Source organism: Aquarana catesbeiana, linkage group LG01, assembly GCF_042186555.1.
Source record: "Aquarana catesbeiana isolate 2022-GZ linkage group LG01, ASM4218655v1, whole genome shotgun sequence".
Taxonomy (NCBI): domain Eukaryota; kingdom Metazoa; phylum Chordata; class Amphibia; order Anura; family Ranidae; genus Aquarana; species Aquarana catesbeiana.
In genome coordinates this window covers 606,177,200-606,190,891 of record NC_133324.1, presented here as the reverse complement: position 1 = coordinate 606,190,891, position 13,692 = coordinate 606,177,200, and the positions used below count along the sequence as shown (strand labels likewise).

Here is a 13,692-nt window from a genome sequence, read left to right as displayed (position 1 = left end):
TATTATACATTGATTGTACCAAAATATTCCATTTGTTGAATATAGATTTCTGTTTTATGAGCATTTGTTATCATACTTCTGTATAATAATTTCATACAATGATTGGCAGTGTTTTGAGACCTAAAAAGAAAGTTCAGTTTTTGTATCTCTGGGAGGAATGTCAGCCCCTAAACCATAACCAAGTATACTAGTTTATCTAACATCCACTCTTGTTTATATCTATTTTTGCAAGTGTCATTATTGTTTTATACAAGTTTTAAAGTAGAAAATGTCGAGAAGCTTCTCACAACCAGGTTCCATTTACCTGCTTTATCAACAAAATGCTTACTTTCTGTTCTTGTTTTCAGCTGAATGAAGGCTTTAAATATAATTCACGAGTAAAGGACAACTTTGAAATCTGTGAAGTAATTAGGTTTCGGTAAGCATTCCATCAAATTATTAACTAGGGTTAATATTGTTATTTGTGGCTATATAAATATAGTGTGTATTGGTGATATTTTTGTGTACAAATACACTTCTAAATGATTATGCAAATATGTTTGTAGGTCAACTCCCCAAAGTGTAGACACCACTGTGGAAGCTATCTGCACTTTTAATATAAACCTTTTGGCAAGAACCTTCACAGAACATGATATTCAAAACGCACTCCTAGAAATAACCCAAAATGGCACCACTTTGGGCAACTTTACTTTGTCTAGATCAAGTATCCATGTGAACGGTAAGTAAAATGCAGAAAACGTGTTGTTTATAAGCTTTATCGTATGCTTTGAATGTGGTATACAGCAAAAAGGTGAAGTACATGTGGAAGGATGTCCTATCCACATCCATCCATCTCATCCAAAGTATGATTTTTTTACCACTTTTAGGTATTGGTGTCACAGGCAGCTATATCTGTCAATGTGGTAGTATCAACTCTTATCATATTTTGCACTTACCAAAGATACAGAGTAATCTACATAAGATTTGGGGAACCAGTTCGTGTTCAGCTGGAATAGATGGATCTATCCATCTATGGGCATTCCCACTTGACATAAGTCGATCTAACAATCAAGCCAGCTGCAGCTGCTGATCAGTGTACTCTGAAAGTGGAGGGTGTCCTGATGAGGAAATAACGATGGAGTAGCCCACACCTGGCCATGAAACAGCTTTTGATTCAATTGTCCAATTACTTTTGGTCTCTTAAAAAAAGGGGGGGGGGCTATTCTTAAGAGATGTAATTCCTAAACTCTTCCTCCGATTTGGATGTACATACCCTCAAATTAAACCTGAGACTGTGCACTTTCAGCCCATATCATATATTATATAACTATAGCTTGAATATGTTTTGGTAAATACCTGAAGAAAAACTAAAATTGTGCCTGTGTCCAAATATATATGGACCTAACTGTATGTAGCAAACCCCTGGAGGGGCTGCTTTTGTTTGTTCAATCCGTTACTCTGCCTCTCAACCCCAAGAACGGGCCCAGCCCCTCTGGGACACCTGCCTCTCAACCCCAAGAACGGGCCCAACCCCTCTGGCACACCTACTTGATAATATTAATGTGGAAACCAGCAATAGAGAGAAGACACAGTAATGATAAACCATGAAGTATATTTACCGAGGCCCTGGGTTCCGTCATGTCACCAGCTGTGGTCAGGGCCGGATTTGCGACAAGGCCACCGAGGCCAGGCCTCGGGGCGGCAGTGGTGCAGGGGCGGCGCCGCTCCTGCGGCGGCTTCGCGGCCGCCCCCCCTTTTGGGCTGCCCGTTAATGTTCATTAGGGGCACTGGTGCCCGTTCAAAAGATGGCCGTGAGCTGCCCACTACTGCGCATGCGCCGTTCCAAAGCCGGCCGGGCTCGGGAAAGCTCGTACGTGCTCGGCCGGGCGGCGCATGCGCAGTAGCGTGATTGCGCTGCCCGGTACCATTTTTTAAAAGAAATGTCTCCAACCTGTGTGCCGCGGCGCCTCTGCTGCCGGGGTCACGGAGGAGACAAGTAATGTCAGCAGGGCGGCGGCAGGGTAGTGAGATGACATCTCTCATTGCCCGCACTGCTGTTCCGCCCTCCTGCATCTGGTGGCAGCCAGGCAGCTTGGCAAGTGACATCCCCATCTGGTGGCAGCGTGGCAAGTGACATCTCTATCTGGTGGCAGCTTGGCAAGTGACATCCCCATCTGGTGGCAGCCAGGTAGCGTGGCAAGTGACATCCCCATCTGGTGGCAGCATGGCAAGTGACATCTCTATCTGGTGGCAGCTTGGCAAGTGACATCCCCATCTGGTGGCAGGCAGCGTGGCAAGTGACATCCCCATCTGGTGGCAGGCAGCGTGGCAAGTGACATCCCATCTGTGGCAGGCAGCGTGGCAAGTGACATCCCCATCTGGTGGCCGGCAGCGTGGCAAGTGACATCTCCATCTGGTGGCAGGCAGCGTGGCAAGTGACATCTCCATCTGGTGGCAGCCAGGCAGCGTGGCAAGTGACATCCCCATCTGGTGGCAGGCAGCGTGGCAAGTGACATCCCCATCTGGTGCCAGGCAGTGTGGCAAGTGACATCCCCATCTGGTGGCAGGCAGCATAGCAAGTAACATCTCCATCTGGTGGCAGGTAGTGTGGCAAGTGACATCTCCATCTGGTGGCAGACATAGTGGCAAGTGACACGCTCAGGGCTCCCAATGATTCTGCATTATGGTGAGTTGAACTATTTCATTTTATAATACAATGTAATGATAGAAATAATGCGTTTCAATCATCCTGACACCATACCAACCATGGTGCCGGGGATGATTGAAGCACTAACGCCAGCCATTGCCCTGAAAAATTGCCCGTGAAAAATCCTTTCCCCTCGCGGGGGGCGGCATTGAAGGACCCGGCCTTGGGGTGGCAAAGGGAGTAAATCCGGGCCTGGCTGTGGTAGTAAATAGAGACTCACACAATATTAATGAACCACTCAGAAATGTTTACTTGAGATAAAGAATAGACATAATAAAATGGCATGAACACACAAGTTATAACTAACAGGAAAATATCACTTAATTTCCAATATACAGAATGTGTACCTCCGTTACCTGAAAATGTGAACAGGTACACAGGGAGGTGAATATCCAACACACTTAATGCATGTATGGGATATCTGTCCCCTGAGGCCTCAGCACACAAACCAGCATAAATGAACACAATACATACACACAGTAACACAGTGCAACGTTTTAGAATGTCCCAATAAAATGGCTCCCCCTAGGTTGTAATACTATAATCAACCCTGCATATAGAGCAGCAGAGCTTGGCAAAAAGGGAAGATGGTAAAAGTTCTTTAGATTCCGGATATCTTCAGCTAGCCTGTAGTTTAAACTGCAGTATTTGTAATCCACAAGGCAAAAGAGAGAAAAGGGCAAACTGTGGAATAAATGGTACATTGATAACTGCTTAACTGGAGAAATATGGCACTTGTAACTTCCTCCTTATGTGTGAGTGTATTACAGTACTGACCTTACAGCACAGGGAACAACAAACCCCAGAGTTTAACTGTATGTTGCTGAGTAGATTCACATCCATGGAACTACAAGTCTTACCAGCAGTCTTGTAGTAATAACTCACTCAGCAAACAGCGCAATCTACTGAAATGGGCAGGTGCCCTCTCACCATAACAGACTCAGAGGCTGTGAGACTCTGTCTGGACTCCCCTTCTGATGTCTCAGTCAGATGAGAAGATGGCGCCGCTGCACTGTACCACTCCTTCAATTGGCTGAAGTGCAGGAAACTTCCAGATGTCCTGATGCTGAAAAACGATCTGCTTGCTGAGCTGGCAGAGCTTTACTCTGAAGTACATCAGAAGCAGGCGATCTGTCTCTCTCTGCTGTGTAGGCCGCAGCCTCTCATTCCTGGTCATGCACAGACCTGAATGGCGTCCAGAGAGACTGAAAGATGGCCACGCTGATCCTTTTATTACTGCTCCCAGCATGCAGTGCTGCGCGCTTTGCATTGTCTGTAATGAAGTTCAGGGCTGATCCAGCTAACAGAGTCACTTCCTCCTCCAGACTTCAGCGCCCACAATGCTTTGCTGCATTTCCCTTTGGTGCACTTTCCTTGTGATTGGCTGTCAGTCTCTCTCACAGTTCTGTGTGTCTCTGTGTATGTGAGAGAAAAAGGAAGGGGGTGAAAAAGCCCACGCAGCTGCTGGCAGGCAACTCTCCCCTCATGGATCAGATAAGCCTGAAGAGGTACCTGCTACATGTAGATCCACTTTATATGATAACAAGGGTGCTTTTTCAAGTCAGGAATGCCTGTAACAAAAATGTTTTGCCCTTGAGAAAAACTGAGGCAAGTAGCTGTTCAACAGTCCATCTGCGATTTAGATGTGGTTCTGATGCAAATTTTAGGAGCGGCAGCCGCCAGCATCCTTTTTTTTTTTTTAATCAAAAAGGTGTTTATTAAACAAGTTCACACAGTTTCCAATGCACAAGCAGCACATAATAATAGAATTTTCATGCATAAAATACAGTCCTCCCAACGTCCATCAGATTTATCTCGTCTTATAAACTTAAAATGTTAACAACATACTAATACATATCATACATCCGACTATTGTCCATCAATAAAACTTTTATTTTCCTCCCACAGGGCATTGTAACAATCTAGACATTACCAATTCCCTGGGACTTAGTCCAGGGGTGTCCAACCATGGTGCCCACATTTTTTCGAATCTGCCAGGGCTACCCCTATGTTGATAAATGTATTTTTCCATAAACAGGGTATTTCCCATGTGTCCAGGATGTCACTGAGGGCGAGGAGACCGATTTCCAGCCAATCAAAATAATTTTGCGTGCCTGGAACAGTGCCCTGGAGAGTGCTATTCTAGTCACCTCCTCCGGGACAACTTCCTCCAAGATCCCTAATATGCAATGAATTGGATCTAAGGGGACGGTAGTCCGGAACACTTGGTTAAGCGTCCCAAGCACCTCACTCCAGTACCTATGGAGTTTTGGGCATTTCCAGAGTAAGCAAATGAGATCGCCTTGATGTCGCCCGCATCTGCTACATAGAGAATCCGACCGCCTACCCATTTTATATAATCTAAGTGGGGTGTAGTGTACTCTAAGAATTATATATAATTGAGAGATCTTTTGAGCCACGTTGAGAGAGCATATATTGATTGATTGCAAGACTTCCTCCCATTGGTCTCCCGTAAGTGGACCTACATCGTTCTCCCATAGAGATGGTGCCTTAGTTGGGTGAGCTTTTAAATGATGCATCAATAGCATCTGATAGCAATGTGAGACAATCCCTTTAGTTTCCGCGCTGGTCTGCAGTAGATGAAATATGGGGGTGCTTGACATAGTCCATTGGGTAGCGCTTCCCTGCACACCCACTGTATGTCGGAGCTGGAGATAAGCGTAGTACATAATAGGAGGTAGATTAAACCTGGCTTGCAATTCAGGGAATGACAGTAACTTGCCGTTCTGGAATATGTGCGATAATAAAGTCACACCAAAGGTGCACCATCTGGGTCCCTGTTTAAGTTTTGCTAGTTTGACATAAGAGAGATTACCCCATATCGCACTATATTCCGTGAACCCAGTCACCTCTTGTAATTGTCTACCCTTGTTCCAAATTTTCTGGATTAAAGTGAAGGTGGGTGTCAGTTTGTTAGACTTGTGAAACATCTGAGCCTCCAGGCTCATCGGAATAGTCTCTGCTCCAGATCCAATCAGCAGCAGCCGCGCCGATGAGCCATCTGGATCCTGGGCCATGGAACCAACCAGGTGCTGCACTTGGACCGCGATGTAGTACAGCCAAGGGTTTGGCACTCCCAGACCTCCACTGTCTTTAGGGTTCTGCAGCTGTTCTAATTTAATTCTGGGGAGGCCTGTGTTCCACAATAGACGTCTAAAGAGGGTGTTGACCACTCTAAAATTTTTTAGATGATTCACAACCGGTGAATTGTGTAGGAAGTATAGTAGCTGTGGCATCAGTATCATTTTTATTAAATTTGCCTTACCCCCCAGCAAAAGTTTAAGATCATTCCAAGTGTTAATTTTGTCTCTAAATCTAGACTGTAAGGGGTGTATATTTAAGTGGCAATAGTCCGCAAGTTTAGGTGATATTTGTATTCCCAGGTATTTGAATGAGGTCACCACCGGGATCGGGCAGAAATCTGGTAGGTCCACCGTTTGTTCCCCATCTAGCACCATCAGGGCCGACTTAGACCAATTGATCGTCAGGCCAGAAAAGTGCCCGAATCCTGAAATAATGGTGATCACCTCAGCCAACGAGGTGTTGGTGTCCCCCAGGAAAAGCATCATGTCGTCGGCATATAACATAATCTTCTCGTGAAGGTCACCAAATCTCAATCCTGTAATCCCCTGACACGCCCTCATCACCGCCGCTAGCAGCTCAATAGCGATGGCAAAGAGCAAGGGGGACAGCCCTGTCTTGTGCCCCTGCCCAAAGCGAACGCATGAGACATCCTGCCTGACATTTGGATAGTCGCCTGTGGGGAGGCATATAACAGATTAACCCAGGCAATGAATCGGTCACCAAACCCAAACCTGGACAGCACCTCCCATAGGTATCGCCAGCTAACTCTGTCAAATGCCTTATTGGCATCTAGGGACAACAGAGCCCTGTTTCCCCCATTGTCCGCCTGCATCTGCATATTTAAAAACAGGCGCCTAAGATTAGTGGCCATGGATTTTTGTGGCATAAAGCCTGCCTGGTCAGGGTGTATTAGAGAAGCTATGATCCAGTTGACCCGTAGCGCCAAGACCTTAGCCAGGATTTTAACATCACTCTGAAGAAGAGATATAGGCCTATAGGAACCTGGGTCAACCGGATCCTTCCCGGGTTTCAACAACAGAATCATATTAGCTCTAGTCATTGAGGGGGGAAAACGTCCCTCCTCAAGGGAGGCATTAAGTACTTCTAGTAAGTGTGGCAATATCTGTTCACCATATTGAGTAAGGACCTCCATGGGGATGCTGTCCTCCCCCGGCGCTTTACACGTGGGGAAGGAGCATGCCGCACTTTGTAACTCCTCCAGGGTCAGAGGGGCCTCAAGCTGCTGCCTGGCCTCTTCCGACAGAGAGGGCAACTCAATCCCGGACAGATATGTTTCAAGATCAGTATCCGAGTAGCCATCCCTCGACCCATAGAGGTCTTTGTAGAAGGATGCCAGCTCAGATAGAATGTGTTCTGGGTCATTAACCACCCTGCCATTGGTGGTACGGATCACTCCAACTGCTGGGAATTGTTCTTGTGACCTAGCTATTTTTGCCAGTAGGCGTCCTGTTTTCTCCCCTTCCTCATAAAATGCCAGCTTGGTGAAAAACCGCTTGCGTTCTGCAGCGGAGGATCTCAAGCGGTCCAGAGAATCCTGGGTCGAAATCCATGCCTCCCTTGCAGAATCTGTAGGATCCATGACATAAGGCCGCCGGCATCCTTAACAGTAGCTGGTTGCAAGTCGGCCCTTAACAACCGATTAATCCTCTTCCCCAAAGTTCAAACATGTTGATGAGGACAAGGGCCTCTTCCCCACAACCCCACCACCACTCCCCATGTGAATAAGTACCCCTTCTCACTCACAAAAAAGTGTCAAGAACAAAAACACAGAGACAGTTTATGATAAGTCCTTTATTAAAAAAAACAAAAAACAATGTTAAACAAAGTAAATCCAGTGTCAATCACGTTGAGTGCCATCGCCAGCTCAAAAAAGAGAGCTCTGTACCTGATGCTGGCTCCCACCATCTAACAGCTCTGCTGTCTCTCGCCGTTAAATAAATTATATACCCCAGTTGATCACGTCACTGGGTCCTCCCGCTCCTTAGTTTGTTTAACAGTGGGAGGTGGCGGAGCTGTCAGACGGCGGGAGCCAGCCTTAGGTTCAGACCTGTGTTTTTTTTTTTTTTTGCGGTGTTAATCATGATTGACACTGGATTTACTTTGGGGGACATTGTTTTTGTTTTGTTTTTAATAAAGGACTTGTCAAAAGTGTCTCTATGTTTTTATTTATTTTTGACACATTTTTGGTGAACGAGTAGGGACACAATGTACCCCATACTCATTCACATAAGGGGGCCAGTATCTAGTTTATGATAAACCCTCTGTCCGCAGACCACAACAACCACCACCCAGGGTTGTGGGGAAGAGTTCTATGATCCTGCAGCATGGGAACAAGGTGCTTTGGTCCCTACCCCGAAGCACCCACTCATGTTGAGGGCACGTGGACTGTTATGGTTCAGGAGGGGCGGTGCTCGCTTGTCCCCCCCTTCCTTGCTGTGAAGGCTGCATGCTCGGATAAAGGTCTGATATGTTACCCCCAAAACTATATTTTTTTATTATTATAAATATATTATAATTTTATTTTTGTGTGGGATTACCCTCAAAATCCATACCAGACCCAGAGGGCCTGATAGGGATTGCTGGGGGGGGGGGGGGGGGCATGCTGTTTTTTTCTCAATTCCTGTTGACAGAACTGATGACATGTGCAATTCAGATGCATTCCCATAGAAGACAATGAGCCTGGAATTTGCATCTGAACCACAATGCAGTGCTCAGAAGACTCACAGGGCTCTTTTTAAATTTGCACTGTGGATGCACTGCAGATATGTCAACAGCTTCAATGGAAAACGATGTTGTTTCACATGCCATGCAAATCAGGTGCGCTTCCAAAACGCATCCAATTTGCATATATTGTATGTGAACCAAGCTAACTCCTAATGCAATCTGAGTGAAAAGTCAGTTGCAAGTTTTAAGATTTTTTTTAACTTGGTTCATATATATATATATATATATATATATATATATATATATATATATATATATAATTACAAAGTAAAGTTACTATATTGATTGATAAATGAATGAAATGGACACTGATGGGTTTTATACTATACAACTCAGAGATTACATCAGGGTTTAATAAAGTTCTGTATCTTATGTTGGAGATGAGTGTAAACCTTTTCTCTGAATTATACGGAAAGTATTCTAAAGTGAGAATATTTATTTTTGTTTCTATTAAAATACTTTATTAAATACTATTAAAATAATTAAGATTTTTGCTTAAAAGGCTAGTCTGTAAAAAAATATGTGTACATAAGCCTGTATTGGCTCACCAGCATCCATATAAAATGAAAGTTTCAGTTATCAGTGGACTGATTTTTGTTGGATTGACAGATGTCAATGTAGGTTTACTTGCATTACTTCTTAATAACCTGGCTGTCTCTACAGTTTTCAGGGTAGATGTAACCACAACGGCTAGCAGCAGCATAACCACCACAGCCAGTGTTATCATAGGATCCTTGCCTTCCTCTGCATTTCTTGGCTTTAATATTAATTTCACCATACTCAACAATTCTGTGCCAGATGATCCCACAAAGCGGCAGATGCTGGAGGAAGACATAACGAACAAGGTAACAATTTTTGTCCCAGTGGTGGATGTTACTTTTAATGGAAATACTATACTTAATTTTACAATATCCCATACTAATACTGTATACAATAAACTTCATTAAAATTTATCTAGACCAAAAACCAAAAATGTAAAATATTGAAGCCTACTAGTCCTTGGTGTGGAGGATGCATTTGTTTTTCCTTTTCAAGCTTCTTTTGCTTTACTTTCATCTGGTGATCCTGAAAATAATATACAGTACTTCCTTTCCATGGGTGGCTACATCACTGCTTCACTGTATCTATGGAGGGAGTCATAGTTATTATGCTAGGCCTGGTATCGATTACAAACATTTCTGTATCTCTTCATTCTCCATTACAGGAGGGGAAAAGTAATTGGTAGATTACAGACGATAGATAGGAAGGAAGATATTCTTCTGTTAAGCTTATAGGACCTTGTATTTCTGGCAAAATCAATATGTATTTTCTGTATTTTGTGAAAGATTTTTTGGCTTTTGTTCTTGGGCTAATTATCCTATAAACAAATCTGGGATCATATAGATGTGTCTTATATCTTTACTGTACTCATTATACAGTAGTTGATAGCTGCCATGCCTGTAATAGACTCACATCCTAAAAATAGCTTTACTCTATAGATGCATATTGGTATATGGCTAAAACAACAATTATTATTTAAACTGTATATACAGTATATCCTATATGTTGCAAAGCTGATGCAAATATGACTCTTACCAGTAATGGTGCTTGACAGATGGTTAAGTCCTTTTTGTTTAATTGGAAAACCAACAGAAACAGAAAATACATCATAACTATGTAGTTCTTCTAAGAAAAATATTGTGTAAGCCATAAACGCTACCATCTAGTGGCAGAACTACTAATCACAGTATATGAGAATGGTTGTTACACCTCCATCTGTATAAACAACATGCAAACATCACCAATCAACAACTACTTTTCATACAAAAGTTTGCTCGTTTTCTGAATTCTACAGTTTTCCTTGATGAGCTTGCAGTGGTGTTCACCATGCCTCTGAAATAAAATCAGCAGTGGATCACTTTTCTGAGGGCAGCTGAGGGGCAATATGTTACCTCTTCACTACCTGTTTTATCCCATAAAAGACCATAGGACTGAGCTGCAACTGTATGCATTACACATGGTTGTGTGGAAGTTGTGGTATGGCTCCATTCAAGTGAATTGATCGTGTTGAAGTGTGGCACTGCCCACTAACATGGGGTATAATTTTTGCTGTGGCCTTGAAGCAAAGCATCACAGCCCCAACATGTGCACCACCCAGTCCAGCCGCTATGTTAGGCTAAGGTGGGCAGTTGGGGCAGTAGCAACATAGGGCTGACAGAAAACACCATGGTATGTGACAGGGGAACAGGTATTCAACACACTGGGGAGTGTTGGATACCAGTACTTAAGAAATGCTTTTGTTCAGCCACATCCTAGACTTCAAAGCATATGTGGCACATGGTTTAGTGTTAGTGCCTGCACATGGAAAAAAATGTGCCTAACTGAGACCATGAGGTTAATTTGCTAAAGGCAAATAGGCTGTTCATTTTGCAAGGGAATGTTGCCTTAGCTTGGTGAATGAGTTTAAGCTCTCATGATTTCCATCATCCAGTTATGTGCAATTGCATGGGATTGGGTATTCTTTGCAAAGTAAAATATCACCATGTTCACTAAGTTAAGGCAAAATTACCCAGCAAAGTGAAAGCTTATTTGCCTTTAGCAAATCAACCTCCATGACACTTTCAATGTGTAGGCTGAAAAAGTAACATAAGGGACTGTGCCTTAGAGAAGTAGGAAGGAGGTATTGGTGCTTTGCACCAAAAATTGTATATTTTGACTATTTATGTTGCATATGGCTTTTCTTTTCTGCAGCAATAGTATATGTTACTGCATATGTTACTCAGTATACCACAGTCTAAACTAGAGATGAACAGACTGTGAATCAGGAACACAAATGAGATTCCAGAATAGTCCTTTCCAGCTTAGAAATATTGTAACTTTAATTATTGAAACCAGAGGGCTACAACACAGTTTTGATGACAAGAATCCAGTCTTATATACATTTATTGCAGCTCACTGTTTTTGTTTTATTTTTGTTTTTCAGATGAATGGACTATATCAAAATAGTACATTGAGCAAAAAATTCAAATACTGCTTGCTTTCATCAATAAGGTACAGAACTGTATATGATAGAGATTTAGATTTAGCTCCAATAGAGCCAAGCTCCAGTTTAATAATCATTGTGCACAAAGCTACAGCAGAAATTTTACGTTTTAGTGGAAGCTTATTTTTGCTAATCTAAGAAAAGATAAAAATTCCTCCAAAACGATGTATTGACAGCAATCTTGAGTAGGTTCCTCCAAAACTTTATGTTGTCGCTGCAGCTTAAACTGGAACCTGACTCTGTTTAGTTGGACCTTGGTTATTGATGCTTACTCATTCCATTCAAGTCCGATTCAAGAACGTTTTTTATTTTTTACTGCAGACAAATAGTGGCATACTAAGAGGAAATATCACATATAAGATTGAAATGCAGGTGGTGGGTAACACATGTGATAATGCTCTACCAGCTATCAATGCAATAGATAGGCCTCTTGGTACAAAACATCAATATTAACTAATTAACTAAGTGGAGTGTGCCAAGTCCCTCAGAAATCCTTTTAGGCGAACTGGACTCAGATTTTCCAAAAAGTTTTTATAATGCCAGTTTTCATTATGTTCTAATTAAGTTCTGGATATACAGCACTCCAGGTACCGTAAACAGATGGTTTTACAATCCAGTTTGATTGCCACAGATAAGATTCTTCCTAGCTTTCACAGCCAGCTGCATTGGGATGTTCCCATAGTTTCCGACTCACTGAAGGTACTCCATACCAACCCAGCCCACATGGCACTCCAGGTCTCCTTCATTGGATACCAATATGCTCTGTACCACACGTTTAATCAAGCTAGGGACTGTCTGATATCACTTGACTCACTTGATTCACTAGCAGGGATAGATTACCAGTGACTCAAGCATGTGCATTTTATTATCTCAATAAGAGGGAACTGGTGCTTTAGGAGGGTTATTTATTTTTTTTTAAACCCTGTACAAGGCAAACTTCTAATACATGTGGATATCCAATCTAGGTATCAGCATGGTATAGAGCACATGATCTCTGGCCCTCCAGTGATGAAGTTAGCCAGTCTGCATGTCTGGTGCAGTGTTTCCTGTTGCATGCTATCCTTTTCATTCTTAAAGAAAAAAGAAGCCCCACAGTCCTTTCGTAACATGTCAGGACCTTGCCATACTATCATTTTACCAGTTTGGGGTTGATAGAAAAAGCTAAAGTGATCTTTATACCTACCTTCTGCTTTTTACTAAGTGAAAAGGGTTTGTAAATCAATTATTAAAACTGACCTTTAGCATTGTAGATTAATGTTAGCCGCTTCAGCCCAGGTAGAAGTTACCCCCTTCCTGACCAGAGCACTTTTTGCGATTTGGCACTGCGTCGCTTTAACTGACAATTGTGCGGTGGTGTGACGTTGTACCCAAACAAAATTGATGTCCTTTTTTTCCCACAAATAGGGCTTTCTTTTGGTGGTATTTGATCACCTCTACGGTTTTTAATTTTTGTGTTATAAACAAAAAAAGAGCGACAGTTTTGAAAAAAACACATTTTTTTTTTTACTGTTTGCTATAACAAATATCCCCCAACAATATATAAAAAACTATTTTTTTCCTCATTTTAGGCCAATATGTATTCTTCTACATATTTTTGGTAAAAAAAATCACAATAAGCGTATATTGATTCGTTTGCGCAAAAGTTATAGCGTCTACAAAATAGGGGATAGTTTTATGGCATTTTTATTTTTAATTTTTTTTATTAGTAATGTCGGCAATCTGCGATTTTTATCGAGCCTGCGACATTATGGTGGACACATCGGACATTTTTTACACTATTTTGGGACCATTGTCATTTATACAGTGATCAGTGCTATAAAAATGCATTGATTACTGTGTAAATGACACTGGCAGTGGTTAACCACTAGGGGGCGGTGAAGGGGTTAAGTGTGTCCTAGGGAGTGATTCTAACTGTGGGGGGAGGGGCTACACCTCACAGGACAGTGATCACTGCTATCGATGACAGAGAGCAGTGATCTCTGTCCTGTCACTAGGCAGAATGGGGAAATGCTTTATTTACAAAAGCATCTCCCTGTTTTACCTCTCTGTGACACAATCGCAGGCACCCGGCGGACATCGAGTCTGCGGGACCCGCGGTCACGGTCACAGAGACCGCGATGGCCGCGCACGCACC

At 42.8% G+C, this 13,692-nt stretch overlaps 1 protein-coding gene across 1 annotated transcript in view; it reads left to right on the top strand.

Annotated features, from left to right (window-relative positions):
- Positions 1-13,692, top strand: part of LOC141127346 (uncharacterized) — a 182,528-nt gene that overhangs the window by 147,818 nt on the left and 21,018 nt on the right. Inside the window, exons 22-25 of the mRNA XM_073613687.1 lie at positions 348-418; positions 546-718; positions 9,200-9,381; positions 11,499-11,566. Of these exons, the coding sequence (XP_073469788.1) occupies positions 348-418; positions 546-718; positions 9,200-9,381; positions 11,499-11,566 (494 nt within the window). The remainder of the gene's footprint in view (positions 1-347; positions 419-545; positions 719-9,199; positions 9,382-11,498; positions 11,567-13,692) is intronic.